Consider the following 21,189-nt stretch of genomic DNA (forward strand, 5'->3'; position numbering starts at 1 on the left):
CCCGGACCTGGTCACTCACTCACCCACTCAATCAATCGATCTATGGCATTTATTGAGCACCTACTTTGGGCAGAGCACTGTACGAGATGCTCAGAGAGAGTACCATACAATAGAGTTGGTAGATACTCAATGGCTCTCACTAGCGACTTGTAGAGTGCTCTCTACACAGTATGTGCTCAATAAATGTCCTTGACTGATTAGTGGAGGAGAGTAATGGCAGCTCGGCTTCTACTCTGGTCCCAGGAGGAAGAAGACCTGTCCAAGCCAGGTGAATGGGTCCTAAAGAGAGGCGGGGATGTCAAAATCAGGTGAGAGTTAAAAAATCTGCTAGGGATAATACCCGGAGCATGACTAATTATGTAAATAATAATAACAACAATAATGATTATCGTGGTATTTGTTAAGTGCTTACCATGTGCCAGGCACTCTACTAAGCGCTGGGGTGGAAACAAGCAAATCAGGTTAGATAGAGTTCCTGTCCCATGTGGGGCTCACAGTCTCAACCCCTGTTTTACAGATGAGGTAACTGAGGCATAGAGAAGTGAAGTGACTTAATAGTAATAATTGCCCACGGTCACGCAGCAGACAAGTGGTGGAACTGAAATTAGAACCCATGACCTTCTGACTCCCAGGCCCATGCTCTATCCACAACGCCATGCTGCTTCAAGGACCAATCAGAGGCTCTGGCTCATCCCGAGGCAGAATTCCAACATTTCTCCAGCGGTCACATCCCCGGCCTACAAATGAGCCGGATCGGTGCCGGTCCCTCTGGGCCCGGCAGGAAGCCCTACGCCCTACATGCCTGCCTTATAAAGGCCCAAGTGGCTCGCTCTCCAGGAGATACTGGCAAGTGCCTCTCGGTCCTTACACGTGCTTCTGAGTCACTTCGGGGGTCGGCTAATGTCCCCAGAGGTGGAGAGCCAGGGGAAAGGTTCCAATTCTCTCCATGCATTAGCGTCTGCCTGAGGCGTCTGGGTTTTGGTTCCCTCAGAGCAGCGGCCCAGGCACGGCCTGGAGCAGAGAGCACCCGCTGCCCTCCCCGCACGTCTCCCTGGCCACAGGCCTCCTTCCCCTGCTAGGCCGTAAGCTCCTCGAGGGCAGGGATCGTATCTACCGACTCTGTGGTACTCTCCCGGAGAGTTCTGCACAAGGTAAGCTCTCAATAAACACGGCTGATTGATTGAGTGAGGGGTGGAAAGACTTGCAGCAGCCCACGCAGCTGTAAGAGTAATAGCAGAGTAGCAGTCGCAGTCCCAATATTTGTCAAACGCCTACTGGGGGTATTGCTCTGTGCCAGGCCTCTGAGAGACTGAACAGTGGCCCCGTCGTCTGCGCTGAGATTTTGTACCTGTGGTTCTAGGAACTCAAGGGCAGGTCAAAGCTACAGAAAGAGGGCGACCGCTAAGCCACTTCTAAGAACGGGGCTCCTTGAGGTAGGGTATAGAAACCAACCAACCGAACTGCTCTCCTCCAATTCCCCACCTCCGCTCTTCAGAGAGACGCTGAGTTCAGGGTGCCGGAAGAGCGCTCTCTCTCTCTCTCTCTCTCTCCGTCTCGATCTCTGTCTCTTTCTACTGCTAGGCTGGAGCCCACTTTCTCAGTCTCGGTGCCTAGAGGTGATGCAGCAGGGAATTTCGATAGCATTTCGGCGGCCTTCACCGAAGAGAGCTGCGAGGGTGAGCTGGTGCGGTGTGATAGAAAAAGAGCCATATCCTTTGTGGTGTACCACATTCATTTAGTATGACAGGCTTGCGGAGGCTGACGCTGCTCAAGGCCCACATGGTTTCCCCCTTTCTTCCCAATTTTCGCAAGGGCACCAGAGCACACACGAGAGTGAGAGAAACAGAGATAGAGAGACAGAGAGAGATAGAGAGAGAAAGAGAGCGTGTGTTATGGATTTCCTCCTGCCCCGGCTGATAAAGGCCGGGGTCCTGGAAGCCAGAAGGCGGATCCTTTCCCATTTCGCTCCCAGTTTCTGGGCTGGAGGCGAGTGAAACGCCATAAATTTCAGAGGAGCAGAAAAGGGGGCCTTTTGGGACAATGCTGTGTAAACAGGGTTGAGAAACATGGGAGAGAACAATCTGTCTGTGGGAATGGTTGTTATCATTCTTGTTGCAGATCCCAAGTCCGACGGTCCCCGGTTTTGAAAGGCCTCAGGTTGGGGCTAGCCAAAGGGAGGAAACTGGTAGGCAGTTAGACCGCTTCTGGGTCAACCCCATGACCCCAGCTCACCTAGAGGGTCAGCTGCCCCTCCCAGACCCGGATCGGGCTGACGGGCAGGTCGCCGGGGCTGGGAGATCCGGGCCCGTCCACCTCCCTGCTCTCCCCGCTCGGCCTGCCGGGACCCGTTTATGGCCGGCCGACGGTCCACTTCACTATCCCACCTATTACCCCCCTGAATGTACTAAAATTTCCTCAATAAGCTTTCCGGAGTTGATAAAATAGGAAATAATAAACATTTGAGGGCGGGGATGCCGAGAGGCTGTGCTGATGCAGGAAGGTCGTTTTTTCGTTCGCCTACCGTATTGCTTCCTTTGCTCATTAGCCGCCCAGAGGAAATGCTCAGAGAGCTGGAGTCCACCGAGCGACTCACAGCTTCTCACCATAAGTCTGGGGTTTCTCCTCCAGGTCGGCCTCCCGGCCCGGGCAGCGGCCGGCCACGAGAGGTACCGTTCGTTCGTTAGCTGATGTGTGACTCACTCTGGGGCTCCGTGATTCAGCCCTGCTCAAATTTCCTGCGTTGCCAGTAAAGAGGGACTTGAAACCTTTCATCTGAGGCCTTAAGTCTGCTAATGACTCTTTCTCTCCTTCCTCCCCCACGAGGAGCCCACTGGTTTGCAAATCGGAGGAAGGCTCTGAGCACCAGCGAAGGGGGAAGGTTTGCTGCGACCAGGCGTGTCAGACTCTCCGTGCACATCTCCCCCCTTTTTCTCCCCCTCAGCCCCCCACCCCAACGCACTCGCACTCACTATAATGTGAATAACTAATGAGTCACACTGACACTGTTAGGCCCATTTCCCTCTTCTGCCCCTCCAGCGGGCTCCATTCCTTGTGGGGAGCCTGACCGCCGTGGCCCTTGGCAGCAGATTCCCCAGCTTTTCGTTAAAAATAAAAATAGTCATCCTCCGCCAACAGCCAGCTCTAGTCTGGGATCTCTAAAGCGTCTGGTGTGGGAATGCGGGAAGGTTTTCCACACCGGCCTGCATGCTTACTAATCTGAATAACTAATGACTAAAGCATCTGTACTGCCGGGAACCGAAGAAGGCATACCCGACCAGGTTCACGAAACTCCTTTATTACCGTTTGAACTCGAGAAGTCCGGACGCTACGGCCCCTTCCCCCCCTCGCCCGGGAGGGGCTGCCAGCTTCAAAACGGTGGCCGGGAGCCAGCGGCCTGGCCTGGTCCCACCCGTCCACCCCATGCCCCCCACAGCGGCCCGCTGCTGCCCCGTTGGCCAGGGGAGTGGCCGGGTCTTCTCAGTTTCAGTTTTTGTAAGTTTCCCTCCCCGAGGCCGAGAGCTGCAGCTTCCTCCTTCCCCAGGCGGGCAGAGCGGCCAGAACCCTAGAGCGCCTTCCCCCTCTGGCATGTGCTGGCCCCGGACCCCTGGGCCGGCGGGCACCGGTGAGGGACGGGACCCTCCCTCGACCTCTAGGGATGACTCGGGAAAGAGTCATCCAGGCCAGCGGCGGCAAAATAGAGCCTCCAGAGCTCGGTGCGTGCACTCTGGTGGTCTCGACTCTGGACCCTCCACCCCCAACACAACCTACCTGATTGGGAACGGATTCTTAAGCCCCGAGAGAATGCTTGGTCCTGCCCCTCATCAAATTATTTATTAATCTGTTGCTGAAGGGCGGAAGTCCGGCGCACCAGTAACTCAATCACCTCAGCCTCAAACCCTGAGCTGGGGCTGGGGCCCCTCCGAGGAAAAAGGCTGCGGGACAGGCCAGGTCCCACAGATTCCCATTTCTTTCTCCACCAAAGCACGCAAAGTCGAATGGAAATGCCCGCGGCGCACTTACCTCTCATGAAGCAGTGGGGGTACGAAGGAAATGACTCGAAGATGCTGTCCGCGGCCATCGTTTCCTCCTTAAATTGCATTCTCTTCTCCAAGCGGGGGGCTCTAGGAGGACTCTCACCTTAGAAGGGAAGACCCGAGCTGATCATTATTTGGCCCCGAACCCTAGTCTGCCCCCTCCCCACCCCGACGCCGGTCCTCCCTCTGCTTCGGCCTCTCGGGTGCCCGAGAAGCTTCTGGGAGAAAAGTTCTTTGCTCTCCAACAAATATTCAAATTCTGTCGAGACCAAAAAAAAAAAAAAAAAGAAAGGAAGAAGAAAAAAAGAAAGAGTAGTGGCTTGGTTGTGGCTTGATGATGCTTACCGCTCTGCGAAACTCTGTGGTTTCTACTCAGTATGATTTGCCCTGCCCGCTGACCGATATCCCTGACCCACTCTTCTGTGACTGCCACGGTACCCAACTTGTGGTTCTGTGGTTGTTTATGAGGCCCCAAAGAAGTGTTTCACACAACCCCAATTACAAATTTAACTGTTCCCCTTTCCACAGCCCAACTCCATTGGCCCCGACCCATCATGTGACTTGAGTGATGTCAACTTAACTCTTTTTTTTTTTTACCACTCCAAGCCCCACCTGCCCTCTCTTAGCTCGAACATGGAAATAGCAGAGGACAGTCTGCAAGAAAGGAGAAGCAGCAGCAGCAGCAAAAAAAAAAATGACTCACAAAACCTCTCTCTACAAATGTTCTTTGACAATTTCACACGACTCTATTTCTGCGGTCGTTGGCTGTTCCTGGTTTGGGGAATGACTGATCGTTTTGATAAAGGTTCCGTGGCTGCTTATTCAATAGTAATTCAACCCTGGGATCAGGCGGCTGCCCAGAGAGGATGAGTAACCGGTGGTTTAGGACTCCGGCAGCAGCTCCCCGAAACCTCAGCTGCTGCCGAGGAACTGAATAGGGCCAACGAGGCTGAAAAAGTAGAACCAGAACTGTCGGGGGAGAAACGTTTGCTAGAGAGGGGATGGGGATGGACGAGCCTCTCTGTTCTGGCAGCTGCTCCGTGCTCAGACCTTCGATCGATCCATCAGTGGCATTTATCAAGCACTTACTGGATGCGGGGACTGCACAACACACTTTGGAAAGCACGATAAAATAGAATTGGTAGACCCTATTCCTGCCCGAAAGGAACTTACAGTCTACAGAGAGAGACAGATGATCCTCTGGGGTTTGGGGATTTCTGTAGATAAGGACACTTGGAACCAGACCAAAAGGACAAGACAAGATTTTTCTATCTTGACCGGGCAGAGAATGACATGCGTTGCTTTTCTCCCCACCTCTGGGTTGGGAGGGCACTGGAGGGAGAAGGAAAGGCAGTGGGTTTATTTCCAAACAAAGACACGACTGACACGCCCACTCCCGTTTCCCTCTCTCTACGCCGGCTTGTCCGTCTCATGCAAATCCGCGAGACACCTCGCACCTGTCTCAGCCCGGCCCAGTCCGGCAGCCTTGTTGGCTACCTCTGGAACCTGGAAAGGGGGCTTGTGACAGGGCCTTGTGGCCCATGGCCAGGGCAGGGCTCCTCTGCCCAACGGAAAGGCCGAGAGAAGTCGATTTGGGCCCCTCAAACTGAGGAGAGAGTTTTGCCTCTGGGAAGTGGGAGTTGGTCGTCTTAGGGTCCTCCTTTATCTCACATCAACCGGATGGCTCTCAGCCACGTTTTTACCTTCTCTGCTGGGTCTGGGACGAGAGAGGTGAGGGGCACGGTGCCCTGCTCCCCCAAAACCTTGAAACTCCTGACGTCAAGGCCTTCAAACGGCCACCTTCTCCTTTACACTTACCCATGTGGTTTCCGCTGCCCCCTAGCTAGGCCTTCCCTGGCAACTCCCTGCTTCCACCTCCACCCGAGGCAAAGAGCATTTCTCATTCCATCCCCCCTACCTAAGATGCCCTTCCTCCTCCTCACCCTCAAGTTGAGGCCCCATCTCCTCCACAAAGCCTTCCCAGAGAAACTCCATCAGGCTTTAGTATCTCTGATCATTCCAGCAAATTTAAATTCTCAACTTGCCCGCTGTGTGACCCAGGGCAAATCACTTAATTTTTTTGTTGTTGCTTTAATTGTACTTGTTAAGCACTTATCGCCGAGCTCTGAACTAAGTACTGTGGTAGATGCAAGATAAACAGGTTGAACACAGGCCTTGTCTCTCATGGGGTTTGCAGTCTAAGTAGGAGGGTACAGGATTGAATCCTCGTTTTACAGGTTAGGAAATTGAGGCACAGAAAAATTAAGTGATTTGCCCAAGGTCTCACACCCGAGAAGTGGCGGAGTCAGAACTCAGGTCCTCCCAGGTCTATGGGCCTTCCACTACTTCCCTTCTCTGGGGCTCTGTTTCTTAAAAATGAGGATTCGATATCTCTTCTCCCTCTCTCTTGGACCGTAAGCCCCTTTTGGGAGAGGGACGATTTTATCCCACTTGAGCATCTTGTATCTACCCCAGTGCTTAGTGCAGTGACTGGCATATAGTAAGCACTTAAAAAAATACCACAGTGATTATTACATACAAGTCGAAGACCAGGCTGGGAGCCGGCTATTCTGGGTGAGGATGGTGGCTTGTATAAACTTGAGGCACTCTGTTCAGAAGCAGCACCTACCTGGTCTGGTAATCCTTAAAGGGTCCCCCAGCAATTCCTGTGGGGGCGATGCTTGCCCTCTGCCCCCCACCTTTCCAGCTCTTAAATGGGCTCTAGAGGCCCTCAGAGTCGCCCCCTTCTGTCCTCTGGAGGAACTGTAGTCCGTTAGTCTAGCCAGGGCCACGAGTCTGTGGGACCTCAAGTCGCCAGAGACCAAACTCTCCAAATGGGCTGCAATCTGGAATGTTCCTATTTTAAAAGTGGGGTGGGGGGGCGAGGCTCAACATTCCCCAGTTCCACTCTTAATGGTTCGATAAAAATCCCATCTGAGCTTGGAAGATTCCTGGTAGTGCCACTGCAGAAATTAATGTACAGGCCAGAGCTAAGCCGGAATATGCCCCCTGGTTATAATTTGGGACCAGCCTTCTCCTCCACGGACCGCTGTGTGATGTCTCCGAGCAACGCAGGAGCCCAGTGAAAAACGGACCTTTAGGCCCCACCGACGGAGGCGACGGGATCCTCCAGAACGCGATGCCCTGGTAGGATGGGACCTGGCGGGCTAGCCGAGCCCTGCCCACTGGAAGAGACCCCGACCAGGGGAGACCTCAGCCCAGTGCCATCTGCTCTGTGGCCAGATGGCTCTCTCTTACTGGTCAGCCGCCAGGACTGGGTGTTGGCGTTTCGGAGGGGGCTCAGAATGATTTGCCTGAAAGGAGTGTGATGCTCTGGTCTGGCCTCTCTCCTTCAGCCAGACTGACATGCAGGGCTGGATAAGCTGGGGAGAACCGGACTCTTGCTTAGGTGGCAGAAGATGGAGAGAGAGCTTTCCACGCTCCCATTTGGGGAAAAACCCTAGTTGTGGGCAGAGCCTCTGGGAAGCAGTGTGGCCTACTGTGAAGAGCATGGTCCTGGGGGTTAGAGGACCTGGGTTTAAATCCCAGCTCCACTACTTGCTTGCTGGGTGACTATGGGCAAGTCACTTCACTTTTCTGGGCCTCAGTTTCCTCATCCATAAAATGGGGATTAAATTCCTGTTCTCCCTCTTCCTTAGACTCAGAGGCCCATGTGGAATAGGGACTGTGTCCTCTGAAGTTATCTTTTATCTATCCCAGACCTTAGTATGCACTTGTCACATATTCTTTCCGACACCTCTCCTTCCCATGCCCTTGGCCTCCCCTGTGTGTTTGTGTGTGTACTTGTGTGTACACGCATGTATGTGCATGAGTATGCATGTGTGTTGGCAGTGGCAGTGGAGGTCACATTCTCACAGTGCGGTGAGTTCCATCCCAGAAGGTCTGTTTATCATTACTGGTATTTGTTAAACACTGTTCTAAGCGCTGGGAAAGAGACAAGACGATCAGGGCAGACACAGTCCCTGTTCCACACAGGGTTCAGAATCGAAGCAGGAGGGAAAACAAGTATTGAATCCCCATTTTTCAGATAAAGTAACTGAGGCCCAGAAAAGTGAAGTGACTTGCCTGAGGTCACATGGCGGCATTAGATTAGAACTGAGGTCCTCTGATTCCCAGGCCTGTGCTCTTTCCACGATAGGCCAGGCTGCTTCTGTTTCCTTCTGTTTCTCTGTGAGTTTAGATGAATCATCCTCTCCCCCAGCAGAATTAACCAGCAGGCCAAGGCATTGATGATACTACTCCTGCTAACAATGATGACGATAATAATAATAGTAATAATAATAGTAGTAGTGATGCTATTTGTTAAGCTCTTCCTTAATAAGTGTGAAGCTCTGAGCTAGATGCAAGATAATCAGGTCAGACACAGGTTCTACCCCTTAAAGGGTTCACATTCTACAGGGGAGGGAGATCAGATATTTTATCCCCATTTCATGGATGAGGACACTGAGACCTGGGGAAGTTTAAGGACTTGACCAAGGTCATACAACAGGCAAATGGCAGAGCCGGGATTTGAACCCAGCCTGTGCTCTTTCTGCTGGATCCCACTGCTTCTTGGGGTCCCTTCCCCAGGCTCAAACAACTCTATTTCCCTCGAGGTTGAGTGGACTGGGGTGAAAGAGCTTCCTGACCTGGAAGAACAGCGCCTGCCTTGTGGGGCAGAAGATCCCTCTTGAAGAGGACCCACATCTCCAGGGATCGAGCCCGATATCTCTGAGTCAGTCTGTTCCGGAGGGGCTTCTAGAATACTTTCCCATTTTGAGGTTTGACCCAACAAAATTGGGAGCCTCCTCTTCCTCCCCCAGGCACCTGTCCCCTCCATTGACTTGTTGAGGGGTTGTTGGCCTGAAATCAGGTTTTGTTCTCCAAGCAGCACTGGGCTCTCAGTTTTCACCTGCTTTGCTTCTCGGAACTAGTCTCATCTCCTGAGTTTTTGCAGGCCCGCGACTGGGACCCGAGGCATCTGCCCTCCGGCTCTCGGTGCCGCTGCAGATGGTGGTATGCTCTGGGCACAAGTTACCCCCTCTGTCTTTCATCCCCAGCCAGGGCCCCCATCTGAAAGGCGTAGACTCTCTTGCGACAGCCAAGTCCCCAAAGTCTGAAGGTTCGGCTTACATGGGCAGTCGGAGCGTTTGGCTAACTGAATGTGGGGTGGGTCTGGGACCCCTCAGGGCCAAGGGCTGGGCCATATCCTTTGTTGGGGATAGATTTTCTCAGTAGCCTTAATGGGGCACCTACTGCACGGTGGCTCCTGAGGGGGGCCAGCGAGACTACCTGCCTGGGAGGGTTGGGGAAAGCTGGAATCCTGTACTGGGATGTGGGTGGGACCTTCAGACCTTTCCCCAAGAGCGAGAGGAAGCCGGGACGCTGCCTGAGCTCCTGCAATGCTCCTTCGGCTGGCTCTGGCAGGCTTGCGTGAACCAACACGCAGCCTGTCCTGATCCCACTTTCCTGGCAGCCAGAAGGCCACCCAATAAGCGTGATTGGGAAGAGATAAGAGATGGAAACGATAGACCAAACACCTGGGCAACAGTTCCTCAGTAGCCTGCTGAGGCAGAGAGACGGCTGCAGTACGCCTTGTCCTTGGGGCGGTGGAAAGTGTGACTCCTTGGGTCTCTCCTTCTATCGCATCTAGTCCAGCTCTTGGCCTGTATTTTTAAAGACTACCGGTCACCAAGTCGAAACGACCCCTCAGGCCAAACCTCTCCTGAGAGAGACAGAGTTCAGACCAAGAGAGGGAATGAGAAAGAGGGGTCTCTTTCTATTTGTTGGACCTACAAGATCCCCATCGCTCTTGTCATCTTCAACCAACAGTCAGATAGTCATTCAACCAGTCAACCGGTCATCTAGCCGGTCTGTCGGCCAGTCAATCAGTTAGCCAGTTATTACGTCAGTCGGGCAGCCAATCGGTCACGCAATATGTAAGTTAGCCAATCAGTCAGCCAGTCAGCCAGTCAGCCAGGCAATATGATTTTAATAAGGGCCGATAGTGGAACAGACCGTGGAGGGTCTCTCCACCCCAAGTGTCTCTGCGACCACGGCTCCCAAAATGCTCAAAGCCAAAGGCCTGAAGGTGGCGGCGCAAGGTCACCCAGTGCTTGCTGGGGGAGGCCCAGTTCCCACCAACCCACCCTCACTGAGGCTGCTGGGCTAAAAGTAGACCCGGCAGCGCAGGGAAGCAACCTCGTAGAGTAGCGAACACCTGCTCTGGGGACGGCGAGAAGGGGCTGACCTTGTCCTGGCATGACCCGGAGGCTGCTCTGCTCTGGACCCACCAGAGCCTGCCCTGGCCTGGGGCCAGGGGAAGAAGCGGCTGATCCGTTGGCCCCCAGTTTCCTGGAGGGAGACAAGGGGTGAGAGAGAGAGCAGCTTCAAACCAGCTCTGCCCTAACTTGAGGCAGTTGGGAAGAGTTCCAGCCAGGGGCAGGGGTCAGGGAGTGGGGAAGTGGAGCCCATCCTCCAGCTCTGAGGTGTGGCCAGTGTCAAGGAGGAATCCTAAAGCCTCCAGGCTGGTGCCTCAACACAGCTGTCTGGAAAACAAGAACTGCCCAAGAGCCTCTGTCTTCCTTTTAAAAAGCCTTTTAAAAAAACAACTCCAAACAAGAAGCTTGGAAGGGCTCGTGAGAGGACGAGAGCGTGGCAGCTGCCAGGAGGGAAGCAACAGGCCATGCTGATGATCGAAGAGGCAAAACAATGTAGGGAAAATATCAACATTTCTTGCATAATCCGTCGCTGAAAATCTGTCAGCAAACACGCGGCCATCTGCTCCTGGCGGCCGCCCAACTGAGCCGGATCGCTGCAGTGAGAGACAGGACGGCCCTCCTGAGGCTTTGCCGGTTTTCCAAGAACAAAAATCTCAGAGACTGGACCTTAGAATGGAACCCAGACAATCGCTCTTCCAGGGAGTGACTCTTTGTCCTGTGGTGACCCCAGGACTCTAGGGAGATCAGGCACAAGGGCTTCTGGGGGAGCTGGAGGAAGGAGAAGGAAGGGGAGCAATAAGGGGAGAGGTGGCTTGCTTTCTTCAGATTTGGAGAAATTGAAAGTTACCTTCTAAGGATTTGGTTTCATTCTGGTTTCTTCCAGGGAAAAATCCCAAGAAGCAATTGTAAACTGTTTTCTATTCTAAATGACTACCTTTTACCCAGAGTTCTGCAGGAATCCCAGCCACCCCCTCTTGAAATTGTTTTCTATTCTAATTGACTACCTTTTATCCAAAGTTCTGCAGGAATCCCGGCCACCTCCTCTCTCCCTCGCCCTCTCTTCCCCTGCCGGAGGTATCGGCAGAGCCCGGGACCGCTCCTGATGCACTGATAAAGCCAGAGCCCAAAACAGAGGGACAATAGTCCTGGTTTGGATTTTTTTTCCTGTGCTCTAAATTTAACCAGTTGTGATTTTGTCTCAAGTTGCATCTGTTGGAAGGGAAGAATTTGGCTCTCAATAAGAAATGGGCAATTCAAAGCTAGGGGAGAGTCCCCCATCACCCTAGGTAGGGTGGTGACTGGGGGTTGGAGGGCTGGGAAGCCCAGCTTCTTCCCTCTGCCCAGGACGTGGTAATGTTCCCCCTCAGGTGACTGCCAGGGATCCCAGAGGTTACCGTTAGAGCGCACACCAGACAAAATTGCAGTGATGGTAAGAAATTTCAGTAAGCAGGAAAAATTAGTCACTCGTGGGGGAGGGGAGGCAGTACTTGGATATGGACTGCCTTGGGGAAAGTTTGCAAAGCATTAAGCCAACCCCATGTCATCAGGCCTGTGGGAAAACATGAAGGAAAAGAATGATGCATCTCCTAATCATGAAAATAAAAATATTACGGATAATAATGATTCTGGTATTTGTTATGTGTCAAGCCATGTGCTTTGTACTGGGGCAGATACATATTTTAATATCTGAAGAGTCTTCTCGGCCATCCAGAGGGGAGAAGAGAAAGAAGACCCAGGCTCTACCCTCAGGGTGCCCACAGTTTGATGACAGAGACCGAGTTTAGTGATGCACACCGTCTCGCAAGGGAACCCAAAACACAAGCGGTAGAGGTCGAGCAAAGACAATGGAGACGGAGGCCTAGATTCCGGCGGTCCGGCTGACAAGGGAAGCTGGAGAGCCTGGAGTTTAGTCGGGGGTGGGAGGGGAAGATGTCAAACTTGGGGAGCTTCAGTAGCAAATCCCCAAAGCCTCCAACCTGTCTGTCCTTTCATCGCATGATGAAATCACTGTAATAATGTGGCCTTTCCCGCTGGTGGCTTTGATGGTTCTGCGTTGGCTTCTTCACCGAGAATGGAACTGGTTTCTCTACTAGGTGTTGAAAGACTTGCCCAGTGACCCACTGTGCCCTCGGCTCCGGCCAATTCACTCATTCAGTCGTATTTATTGAGCACTTACTGTGTGCAGAGCACTGAACTAAGCGCTTGGGAAGTACAATTCAGCAACAAATAATAGACAATCCCTGCCCACGACGGGCTTGCAGTCTAGAAGAGGGGAGGCTACTGCCAGGCTACTCTGCAGTCAATTCTCCTAGCTGGGAGGTGGAGGGTGGGGATTTCTCAAGAGGCTCAGCGCTTGGATATGCTAAACAGGAGCCTTCTCACGGTGGGGCATGGGCTGAGAGGGCAGGAGTAGGGGCACCACTCACAATCGCCCCCCATAGCACTTATATATTCATTCAATCTTATTTATCGAGCACTTACTGTGTGCAGAGCACTATATTAGGATCTTATACATCCTATAACTTCCTCCTATGGTGTATACATCTTATACCTCCCATCGCTTCCTCCTATGGCATTTTTTAATGGCACTTATTGAGTGCTTACTGCTTGTACTAAACACTTAGGGGGGTACATCAAAGTAGATAGACCAGATTCCTGCCCTCAAGAAGCTTAGTGTTTAGCGAGGAGCCAACAACGTAGCTATTGCAATTTCTCCTTTCTGTAATTTACTTTAGCGCCTATTTCCCTCGGGAGATCGGAAAGTCCCCCAGGATGGGGATCAAATCTACTAATTTAGTCGTAGTGTCCTAAGAGCTCAGTTGAGTGGTCTGCACACAGTAGGTGCTCGATAAGTAGCTTCGATTGCACGAATGACACAGCAGTCTGAATGGAACCTGGAACTCCGGATGTACAGGTTTGCTAGAGTGATAGGACTCTGCTCCCTTGACCGTGGGATAGGGAATAGCTTCCCCCAGGGGCAGTGCTTAACGTGATCTGGTGGGATCACAATGTGTGGCAATGGATTGGTCAATTTTTTTTTATGGTATCTGTTAAGTGCTTACTATGTGCCCGGCACTGTACTAAGCACCGGGGTGGATGCCAACAAATTAGGTTGGACACAGTCCCTGTCCCACGTGGGGCTCACAATCTCAATCCCAATTTTACAGATGAGGTAACTGAGACCAAGAAAAGTGAAGTGACTTTCCCAAGGTCATGCAGAAGACAAGTGGTGGAGATGGAGTTAGAATCCATGACCTTCTGACTCGCAGGCCTGTGCTCCATCTACTATGCCATGCTGCATTGCAATTTCCCAGCCCCGGAGTTTGGCCGAGTGGGTGAGGCCAACGGGATTGCCGACGTTCAACCCGCCTTGGTGGCAGGATGCCCACGGGGGCTGGCTCTGAGCCAGAGGGCCGGACGGAGTGTCTGGGTCATGGGGCAGCCCCTGAACACAGTCAGTCGAGAATGAAGGCCAGGCCGGCCACCTTTGTTGTTTTAGTTTGGTGGAGCTGACACTTCTTTGCTGCCTGGATGGACCCAGGAGGGCATCACAACCAGGACCAGGCAAAATGGGCAACACACACACACACACACGTGCACACAGAGAAATGCACAACTATTTGCTCCCTGCCTCCTGGCCATGGCCACACCCTCGGTCTGGCCAGGCCCTGCCCGACACACTTTGGGGTAAACACAGAGCTTCCGCGAGTGCCTTGAATTCAAACTCATCTCCTGCAGTGTGGGGAAGAAGCAGAAGAGGAAGAGCAGGTGCCTTCTGCTTTCATCACCACCTCCCGCTGACCCCGCTCAGACTGTGAGCCCCTTCCGCTGGCGACAGCCTGGCGAAAACAGGAGAGACAGGGGCTCAACCTTCCCAAGACTCTGGGTGGGAGGGCAGAGGAAAGATGTCCTCAGAAGCCGGCTTCTCTGGCCCACAGCAGCAAGAGCAGCAGCAGCAGTAATGATAGGAAGGGGAGCGTTGTTCCTTTTTCATTAAGTGTATTTATAAACATGCTGTACATGAAACATTTTTCCTTTCTCCACAGTGATGGATGATTATACGTCTCCGAAATGTTTTCATTTATTTGGCGCCAGGATAATCAAAATCAGTCGAAACTGTTGCCCCAAAGGGAAAAAAACAAGTGGGCGTATCTGCCCCTGCCCCTTCACCCCTCCATACCTCTCATCTGCCCCCCGCTAGCCCCAACCAGTGCTATTATGGGGTAAGAGTCGGTCGGGAGGGGTCCCTCGCGGAGGAACACTCTCTCCAGCCGGTAATCGTTCCCAGCCCCGCTCGTGGCTCCGGTCCATGGAGGATCCGGGTCTGCCTAGCGCCTCGGCTCTGGAAACGCGGGGGAGAGTCGGAGGCGGTGTGGGGAGTGCGTGACTGTTTAGGCGGCGGCAGAGCTGCTCCCGGCAAACCTTTGTGAATGAAATAGCCGGGCTTTCAAGTCTGCCCCGGCCCGCGTCCGGGTCAGTCCCTGTGATCTCAAACATCCTGTCGAAACGGGTGTTTTCCACTACATACAGACGAAAATATTTCCATTTCCAGCTCCGAGGGGTTGTGCCAGTGCGAGTGGGGGGATTAGGTAAGGAAGGGGAGATGATGGGCTTGGGAGAAAAATGGGAAAAGCAGACATCCGGTGGTCTCTTGGAACGGCTCTCGCTGGGAGGTGGCCAACCTTGGTCTTTGTCCCATTTGGAAAGGCCGTGGGATGGGAAACTCTAGGTGCCCCGACTCCACGTTGCTGTTTCTCACAGTGGGGGGTGGGGCGAGCGCCTTCCAACCTCATCTCCGAGGCAGTGCCGGGACGGTGAGCTCCCTCCACCCATTGGGTGGATGCTGCCGCCCAGAGAACCCGGATGCCTGTCCTCTTCTCCCAGCATCACCTTTAGCCGGGGGACTGGTCTTCATGCTTCCATCTCTTCCTTCCTGCCCCAGCCCCAGTTTTTGGAGATATTTCCAGGGCAACTAAGGCTCATCTCTCGCTCTTCCTCTGGAGGTCTAACTTATTTCCTTTCCACTGCTCCCCAGACCCTATCCTGATGCAGAAACTGAAGTTAAATGGCTTGCTTTGGATCACTCACCTGGCCGGCGGCAGGATTCTAGATTTTCTAGATTCCCAGATCGTGTGCTATTTCCACCGGGATCCCTCCACCACCCCCATCATCCCTCATGCCACACACACAGACCACATCAAGCCTCTACATCCATTACCAGTTGTGAAAACCTGCACAGCAGCATGAACGTGCATGAATTTGCATATTTGTTCTTTGCATTTAGAAACTGATGCAGCTGAGAGTGAATTCCATCCATGTGTGTGGGGATGGTGGAGGAGACGGAGAGATGGACTGCAGCCTGCGGTCTCTGGTCAGAGACTGCCTCGTGTCAGCAGATCGGGTCCCGTTGCCGCAGGCTGGACCCTTCTGTGTTTTTAAAACTGGTCTTTAACTTCCCTGCCTGCCAGTGGTAGTCCCCGTTCAGCTCTCCTGAGGCTTTTCACCTCTTCACAAAAGGAGAAACCAGAATTCGCACCCTGCTGGGTGCCTATGAAATCCTACCCGTCCTGGATTTAGCTGAGAAGACTTGATTCGACTCCTTTCATTTCTTCTCTTCCTGCCAGGCTTTTCTTGGAGTCCCCAATTCCTTAAATCCACTCGAGATGCATTTAAATATAAATGTTTTCTTTGTCTGATTTTCCCAGCCCTCTACCTTTTCCCTTCTGAGGTCTGTTGGGTTCAGAGTCGAAGTCTTTCATGATCTTGTCAGAGAGGCAGGCCCAATCCAGCGGAAAGTTGGGATTCAGTCCTCATCACCCTCTTCCTGCTAATACCCCGCCTCCATCACCACTAATGGTTTGGCTTCAATTCCATTCAGCATCAAAGCTAAAATTCGGTCCTTGGCACTGTTTGGTATTGGTGTGTGAGGCTGGGCAGGGTCAGAGCTTCTCGAGCCTAAACGTTTGGCTCTTTCACAGGGCGATTAACTCCGCAAATGGCAGGCGGGATCACGGGACTATCAGTTGGCTTGACTGGGAACGTCAGGGGCCTCGCGGTAGGTGGAGGATGGAATTTCAGCCGGGATGCTGGATTTCCCCGTGCCGTGGCTTTCAGTCAAACCCAGTCTCACTTGGACGTTGGTGGCCATTTAATCCCTCACTTGTCACAGCTTTTAAAGGGGCTGTCGCTTAATAAACACTACTGATTTATGGGCCAGTAATTGTCGTGAACCCTCATGCTAATTCGTAGGTAGGTGGATATCAAACGCTATGAGAATCACTCAAACACCAGCAGAGAAAGGAGGGAAATGAGGGTGTACTGATGAACTGGAGGGAGGGGAGAGGTGGCAGAACTTGACCCCCTCGGGAGACCACCCTGAGCACTGGCTCCCCTCCTCCCCGCCCTCCGAACCGGTCCCCTGGCAACTCAGCGAGGGGAGGGAAACTGACGTTCACTCAACCTCTCCAAATCCGAGGGGTTGGCAGATTGGTGAGTTTTCCCAAATTTTATGTCATTTTGTATTAGATTACACTTCCCGTGCCAACAACCAAAAGGGAAGGAATCCGAAACCCAGGCCTAGTCCACTTGCTCCAAAGTGGGAAGTGTCTTAACTGAGGGCTTTAGGACACAGGGAATGACCCATCCCCTGCTGGCCGGTGGTGCCGGGAGTGAGGGACCCCACCCTTCCAGGTGAGGGACTGCTAAACCATCAGCCTGCGCCCTCCACCATCGCCACCCCCCAAGGAAATTTCAAATTCGGCAAGTCCCCAAACCACTTTTGCCCTATCCTCTCAACACTGGTGCTCCTCTAGGGATTGAATACACATGCTTCTTATTCATTTTCACTTATATCATCAGGCTAGAGTTGCATAAAACCTATAGGATGTGCTACAAATCTTTTCAGTCTGGACTGCCTTCCTATGAAAAATGAAATCCTGCTCTGTGGAAGCTGCTCAGACTCAAGGGCCCTTCTGGCTTTTGCCCAAGAGAGGATAATAATAATATTTATTAAGTGTTAAGCATTTCTCATGTGCCAAGCACTGTGCTAAGCGCTGGGGTATATGTAAGATAATCAGGAGGGATCCAGTCCCCAGCCCATGTGGAGTGAGAACAGGCGTATAATCCCCATTTTGCAGATGAGGAAACTGAGACCCAGAGGAGTTAAGTGACCCGCGCAAGATCACACAGCGGACAAGCGGCAGATCTGGGATTAGAACCCAGGTCCTCATGACTCCCAGGCCCCTGCTCTATCCACTAGGGCACACTGCTATTTTGGGGATGGGAAATCCTAGGGCCCAAAGCCAAAAAAAAACCACTTTCTGGTGTCCTGAAGCCAAGAACATCTTGCTCCAGAGAACATCAGGCCCGAGAGACAACCTCACTTTCAAAGCATGCAGGGAAACTGAGGAGTGAGTGCAGTGGTGATTTCTACTGAACTCAGCCAGGTCTGGGCCTTTTGGAGCAACAGCTCACTGGGCATTTTCCTTCCACCCCCTACCATAGGGGGATACCACCTGAGGCCGGATACGAAACTCATGAACGCCGTCGCTTTTCATTCCTGCCGGTGAGGAGGACGGGAAGGAAACTGAACGGGCTGAAGAAAGCTTTCCCGGGTCAGAGGTAGACTTGGGATACCAAGCCCTGGCATCTCCATGGATGGAGAGGACCTCCATGAATGGCAACAGCTCCGGCGGGAGAGCAGACTCTCTCAGAAGGGCGAGACCGGAGGAGGAAAGTACCTTTAAAAGGGTTACCCGCTCTCCCCGGTCTGCCCCGCCCAGTGGCAGCCAATCAGAGGTCCCCAGCTCCGCTCCCTGGGGACAAAATTCCCGAAGCCTCCTACCACACCCCTGTGCTCATTCTCACGGCTGGCTGACTCGAAGGTCAACCTCTGAAGGAGCCTTCCAGCCTTAGGCAAGGCGGGGAACAGTTCAGGCTACCCTCTGCGCTGGATTTTCAGTGACCGGTATCACTTCAGGACCAGACAGTTACGTGCCTAGTAGCAATTGATCTTATGAAGCCACTACGGAGTGTAGTACATTGTGTTGAACGCTTGCGATAGCTCAGCAGAAGTAGAAGACATGTCCCCTGCCCAGAATAATAATAATAATAATAGCGATGGCACATATTAGGCTCTTACTATGTGCTATGTTTACTAAGACCTGGGGTGGTTACTAAGTAATCAGGTTGGACAAGATCCCTGTCCCACATGGGGCTCACCATCTCAATCCCCACTTTACAGATGAGGAAGCTGAGGCCCAGAGAAGAGAATTGACTTGCCCAAGGTCACACGGAATTAGAACCCATGACCCTTTGACTCTCAGACCTGTGCTTTATCCGCTACGCCACGCTGCTTCTCAGAAGGAGTTTCCATTCGGCTGCCTGAGCCCCAGTGTCAGAGAAGGGAAAGAGAAGAGCATCCAGCCGGCTGACCCAAGACGGAAAGAGCTTTCGGGCCGAGATTGGGGAGGGAGCACAGGGTTCCGGGAGCGAGACCTAAGCGGTGTTCCCGTCTTCATTTTCAACAGAAAATGAGACACAGAGGAGGCTCAAGGGATGACACAGCTCAGAGAATGCTCTCTCGCCTGTCATTGACTCACCCCGCTAGCAACGGGCCCTGGGCTCCCGCTTCCCCATAGGTTGACCCCACTGTTTCTGGGTAGAAGTCATCTCTCATTCTCTGTCATCCGACGGTTCAGGCGGCCGTCAGAAGGGGATTTTGCAGGCTCTGAGACGACGTGCCTTTGTGTTAGGCCCGCTGCCGTGTCAAACTGGGGAGAATGATGCGGCTGGGTGGGGATGAGTGTGTGGAGTTGGCACGGGAAGAGAGGGATCTGTTATCTTTCTCCCCTTGGCTGACCCGGAGGAAATGGCTTCTTCTGTTCAGAACACTCCACCTCTCCTCAGAAAGCTTTCCTCTAGGGTCCACTGGCTTCCCATTCTCCTTCAAGACTGATGGCAGGACAGGAACGAACCAGATTTAATGAAAGGTTTCTGCCGGACACATGGCAGAACCTGGGTGATAAAACCCTGGGACTGGGGCCAGCGGGAAAGATCGTGGCATCTCTTTTATGGCTACCTTGAGGGAGGGGATGGGCCTTGGCCTTTCCTGGGTGACTGAGTCATTTTTCTGTCCGGAAACAGTGGGCCGGACCAGATGTGAGAGGCAGCGAGATTCAGTGGAAACACCGGGGAATTGGGAGTCAGGAGACCCGGGCTCCAATCTTAGCTCTGCCGCTGGACTACTGAGACCTTGGGCAAGTTCCTTAATCAAACAATCGTATTTAATAATAACAGTGGTACTTGTTTAGTATTTACTATGTGCCAAGCACTGTTGTAAGTGCTGTGGTCGATGCAAGTTAGTCGGGTTGGACAAAGTCACTGTCCCACACATAGGACCCGCTCACAGTCTTCATCCCCAGTTTACAGATAAGGTAACTGAGGCCCAGAGAAGTGAAGTGGCTTGATCAAGGTCACAGAGCAGTTATATGTAGGATCCAGGGTTAGAACGCATGACCTTCTGACTCCCAGTCCAGTGCTCTATCCACTACGCTACGCTATTTATTGATAAGTACTAAGCGCTTGGGCAAATACAATAAAACAGAGTTGGGATACAGGCTCCCTCCCCACAACGGGCTTGCTTACCCTGTCTGTGCCTTGGTTCCCTCACCTGGAAAATGGGGATAAGACACCTTCTCTCCCTGTCTCTTAGATTACAAACTCTCCATCGGACAGGGTCTGTGCCTGACCTGACCATCTCGTATCTACTCCGGAGAGTCACAAAGCGCTTAATAAATACTATCTTGATAATAATGACCTACACACAGTACGTGTTTGATGCTATATTCAATAAAGACCACTGTCCGATCGATTGGTAGCTGAAGCAGCAAGTCGTAGGTCTCTGGTTTACTCTCGGGGCTGGGCCGGGTGTTGACACGGGGAGAAGGATGAGAGGTTTCTGAACTGGACTGATGCGGGTTGGTGAGCCTATGGCGACAGGTGCTTGGGAATCAGGTCTGAATATCCCAGAAAAGTACCTACAAGGGATGGATCAGAAGATCCAGGACTCAAAGGCCTGGACCTAAGCTAGTTTGAACCAGACTCGAAGGCTTGAGGCGGGACCAGCTTCACTCAGGGTGCCCGAGAAGGAAACGAGAGCCGTGATCCTGGCTATTTCCAGCCTCCAAGCCGGTGCCCTCTATATTTCCAGGTCCGAAGGGGTGGCCTCCGGCTGGCCCCGGAAGCGGAAAATCATCTTGCAGAGGGTCCGGGTGCAAGTTCAAACCTGTCATCGTAACACTTTTGCCTGCTTCCATCCAGCTGGCTCCAAGGAACCTCTGCCCTGGTATTTGCATGATCCTGTCTAATTGGTGAAGAAGTTCAAATGCAGAGAATCGATTCGAGGTGGTCTCTGCTCAGACCGAGATCAGCTGTCTACAGTTCTCCAGGACCCAGGCATTTCCAGGAGATAAGACAGATAGAGAACCACCGGCTTGTGTGGATCGGCGAGGCTCTCTCCCGGTCATCCGAATCTGCCAGTTTGGGCCTACTCAGATGAGTTAGAAAAAAATCAAATTGAGTTGAGGTTTAAATCGTGACCGACCAGAGCAATTCAAGGAGAATTATAGCTTGACTGTTCTTGGCTTTCCTGTGGGAATACTGTTAGATGAATGATCTACTGACAGAACAATAATAATACCTTGCATTTATATGGAGTCTTTCTCCTGGGATAACAGAGAGCTTCCCAGAGATTAGATAATTAATCTTCACAACACCCCTCTGAGGGAGGTATTTATTTAATCCCTTTCATCCAGAGAGATCTCAAAGCACTTTGCAAACTACATAAAGAAACCATTTCCCCCATCATTGAATAATAATGGTAGTAACACGCTGTGAATGCTTTGAATTTATACAGTGCTTTCATTCCCCAAAGG

General features: G+C 52.4%; 1 protein-coding gene across 4 annotated transcripts in view; it reads right to left on the bottom strand.

Annotated features, from left to right (window-relative positions):
• The window catches only part of RUNX1 (RUNX family transcription factor 1), a 188,018-nt gene extending 183,509 nt beyond the window's left edge, over positions 1–4,509 (bottom strand). For all 4 annotated transcript variants that reach the window (XM_029082307.1, XM_029082306.1, XM_029082304.1 and 1 more), the window contains exons 1-2: positions 4,380–4,509; positions 4,021–4,137 (exon numbers count right to left, since the gene is read on the bottom strand). In XM_029082307.1, the coding sequence (XP_028938140.1) occupies positions 4,021–4,099 (79 nt within the window). In that variant the 5' untranslated portion in view covers positions 4,100–4,137; positions 4,380–4,509. The remainder of the gene's footprint in view (positions 1–4,020; positions 4,138–4,379) is intronic.
• Between the last annotated feature and the right edge of the window lie 16,680 nt (positions 4,510–21,189).

Source organism: Ornithorhynchus anatinus, chromosome 17, assembly GCF_004115215.2.
Source record: "Ornithorhynchus anatinus isolate Pmale09 chromosome 17, mOrnAna1.pri.v4, whole genome shotgun sequence".
Lineage (NCBI taxonomy): Eukaryota > Metazoa > Chordata > Mammalia > Monotremata > Ornithorhynchidae > Ornithorhynchus > Ornithorhynchus anatinus.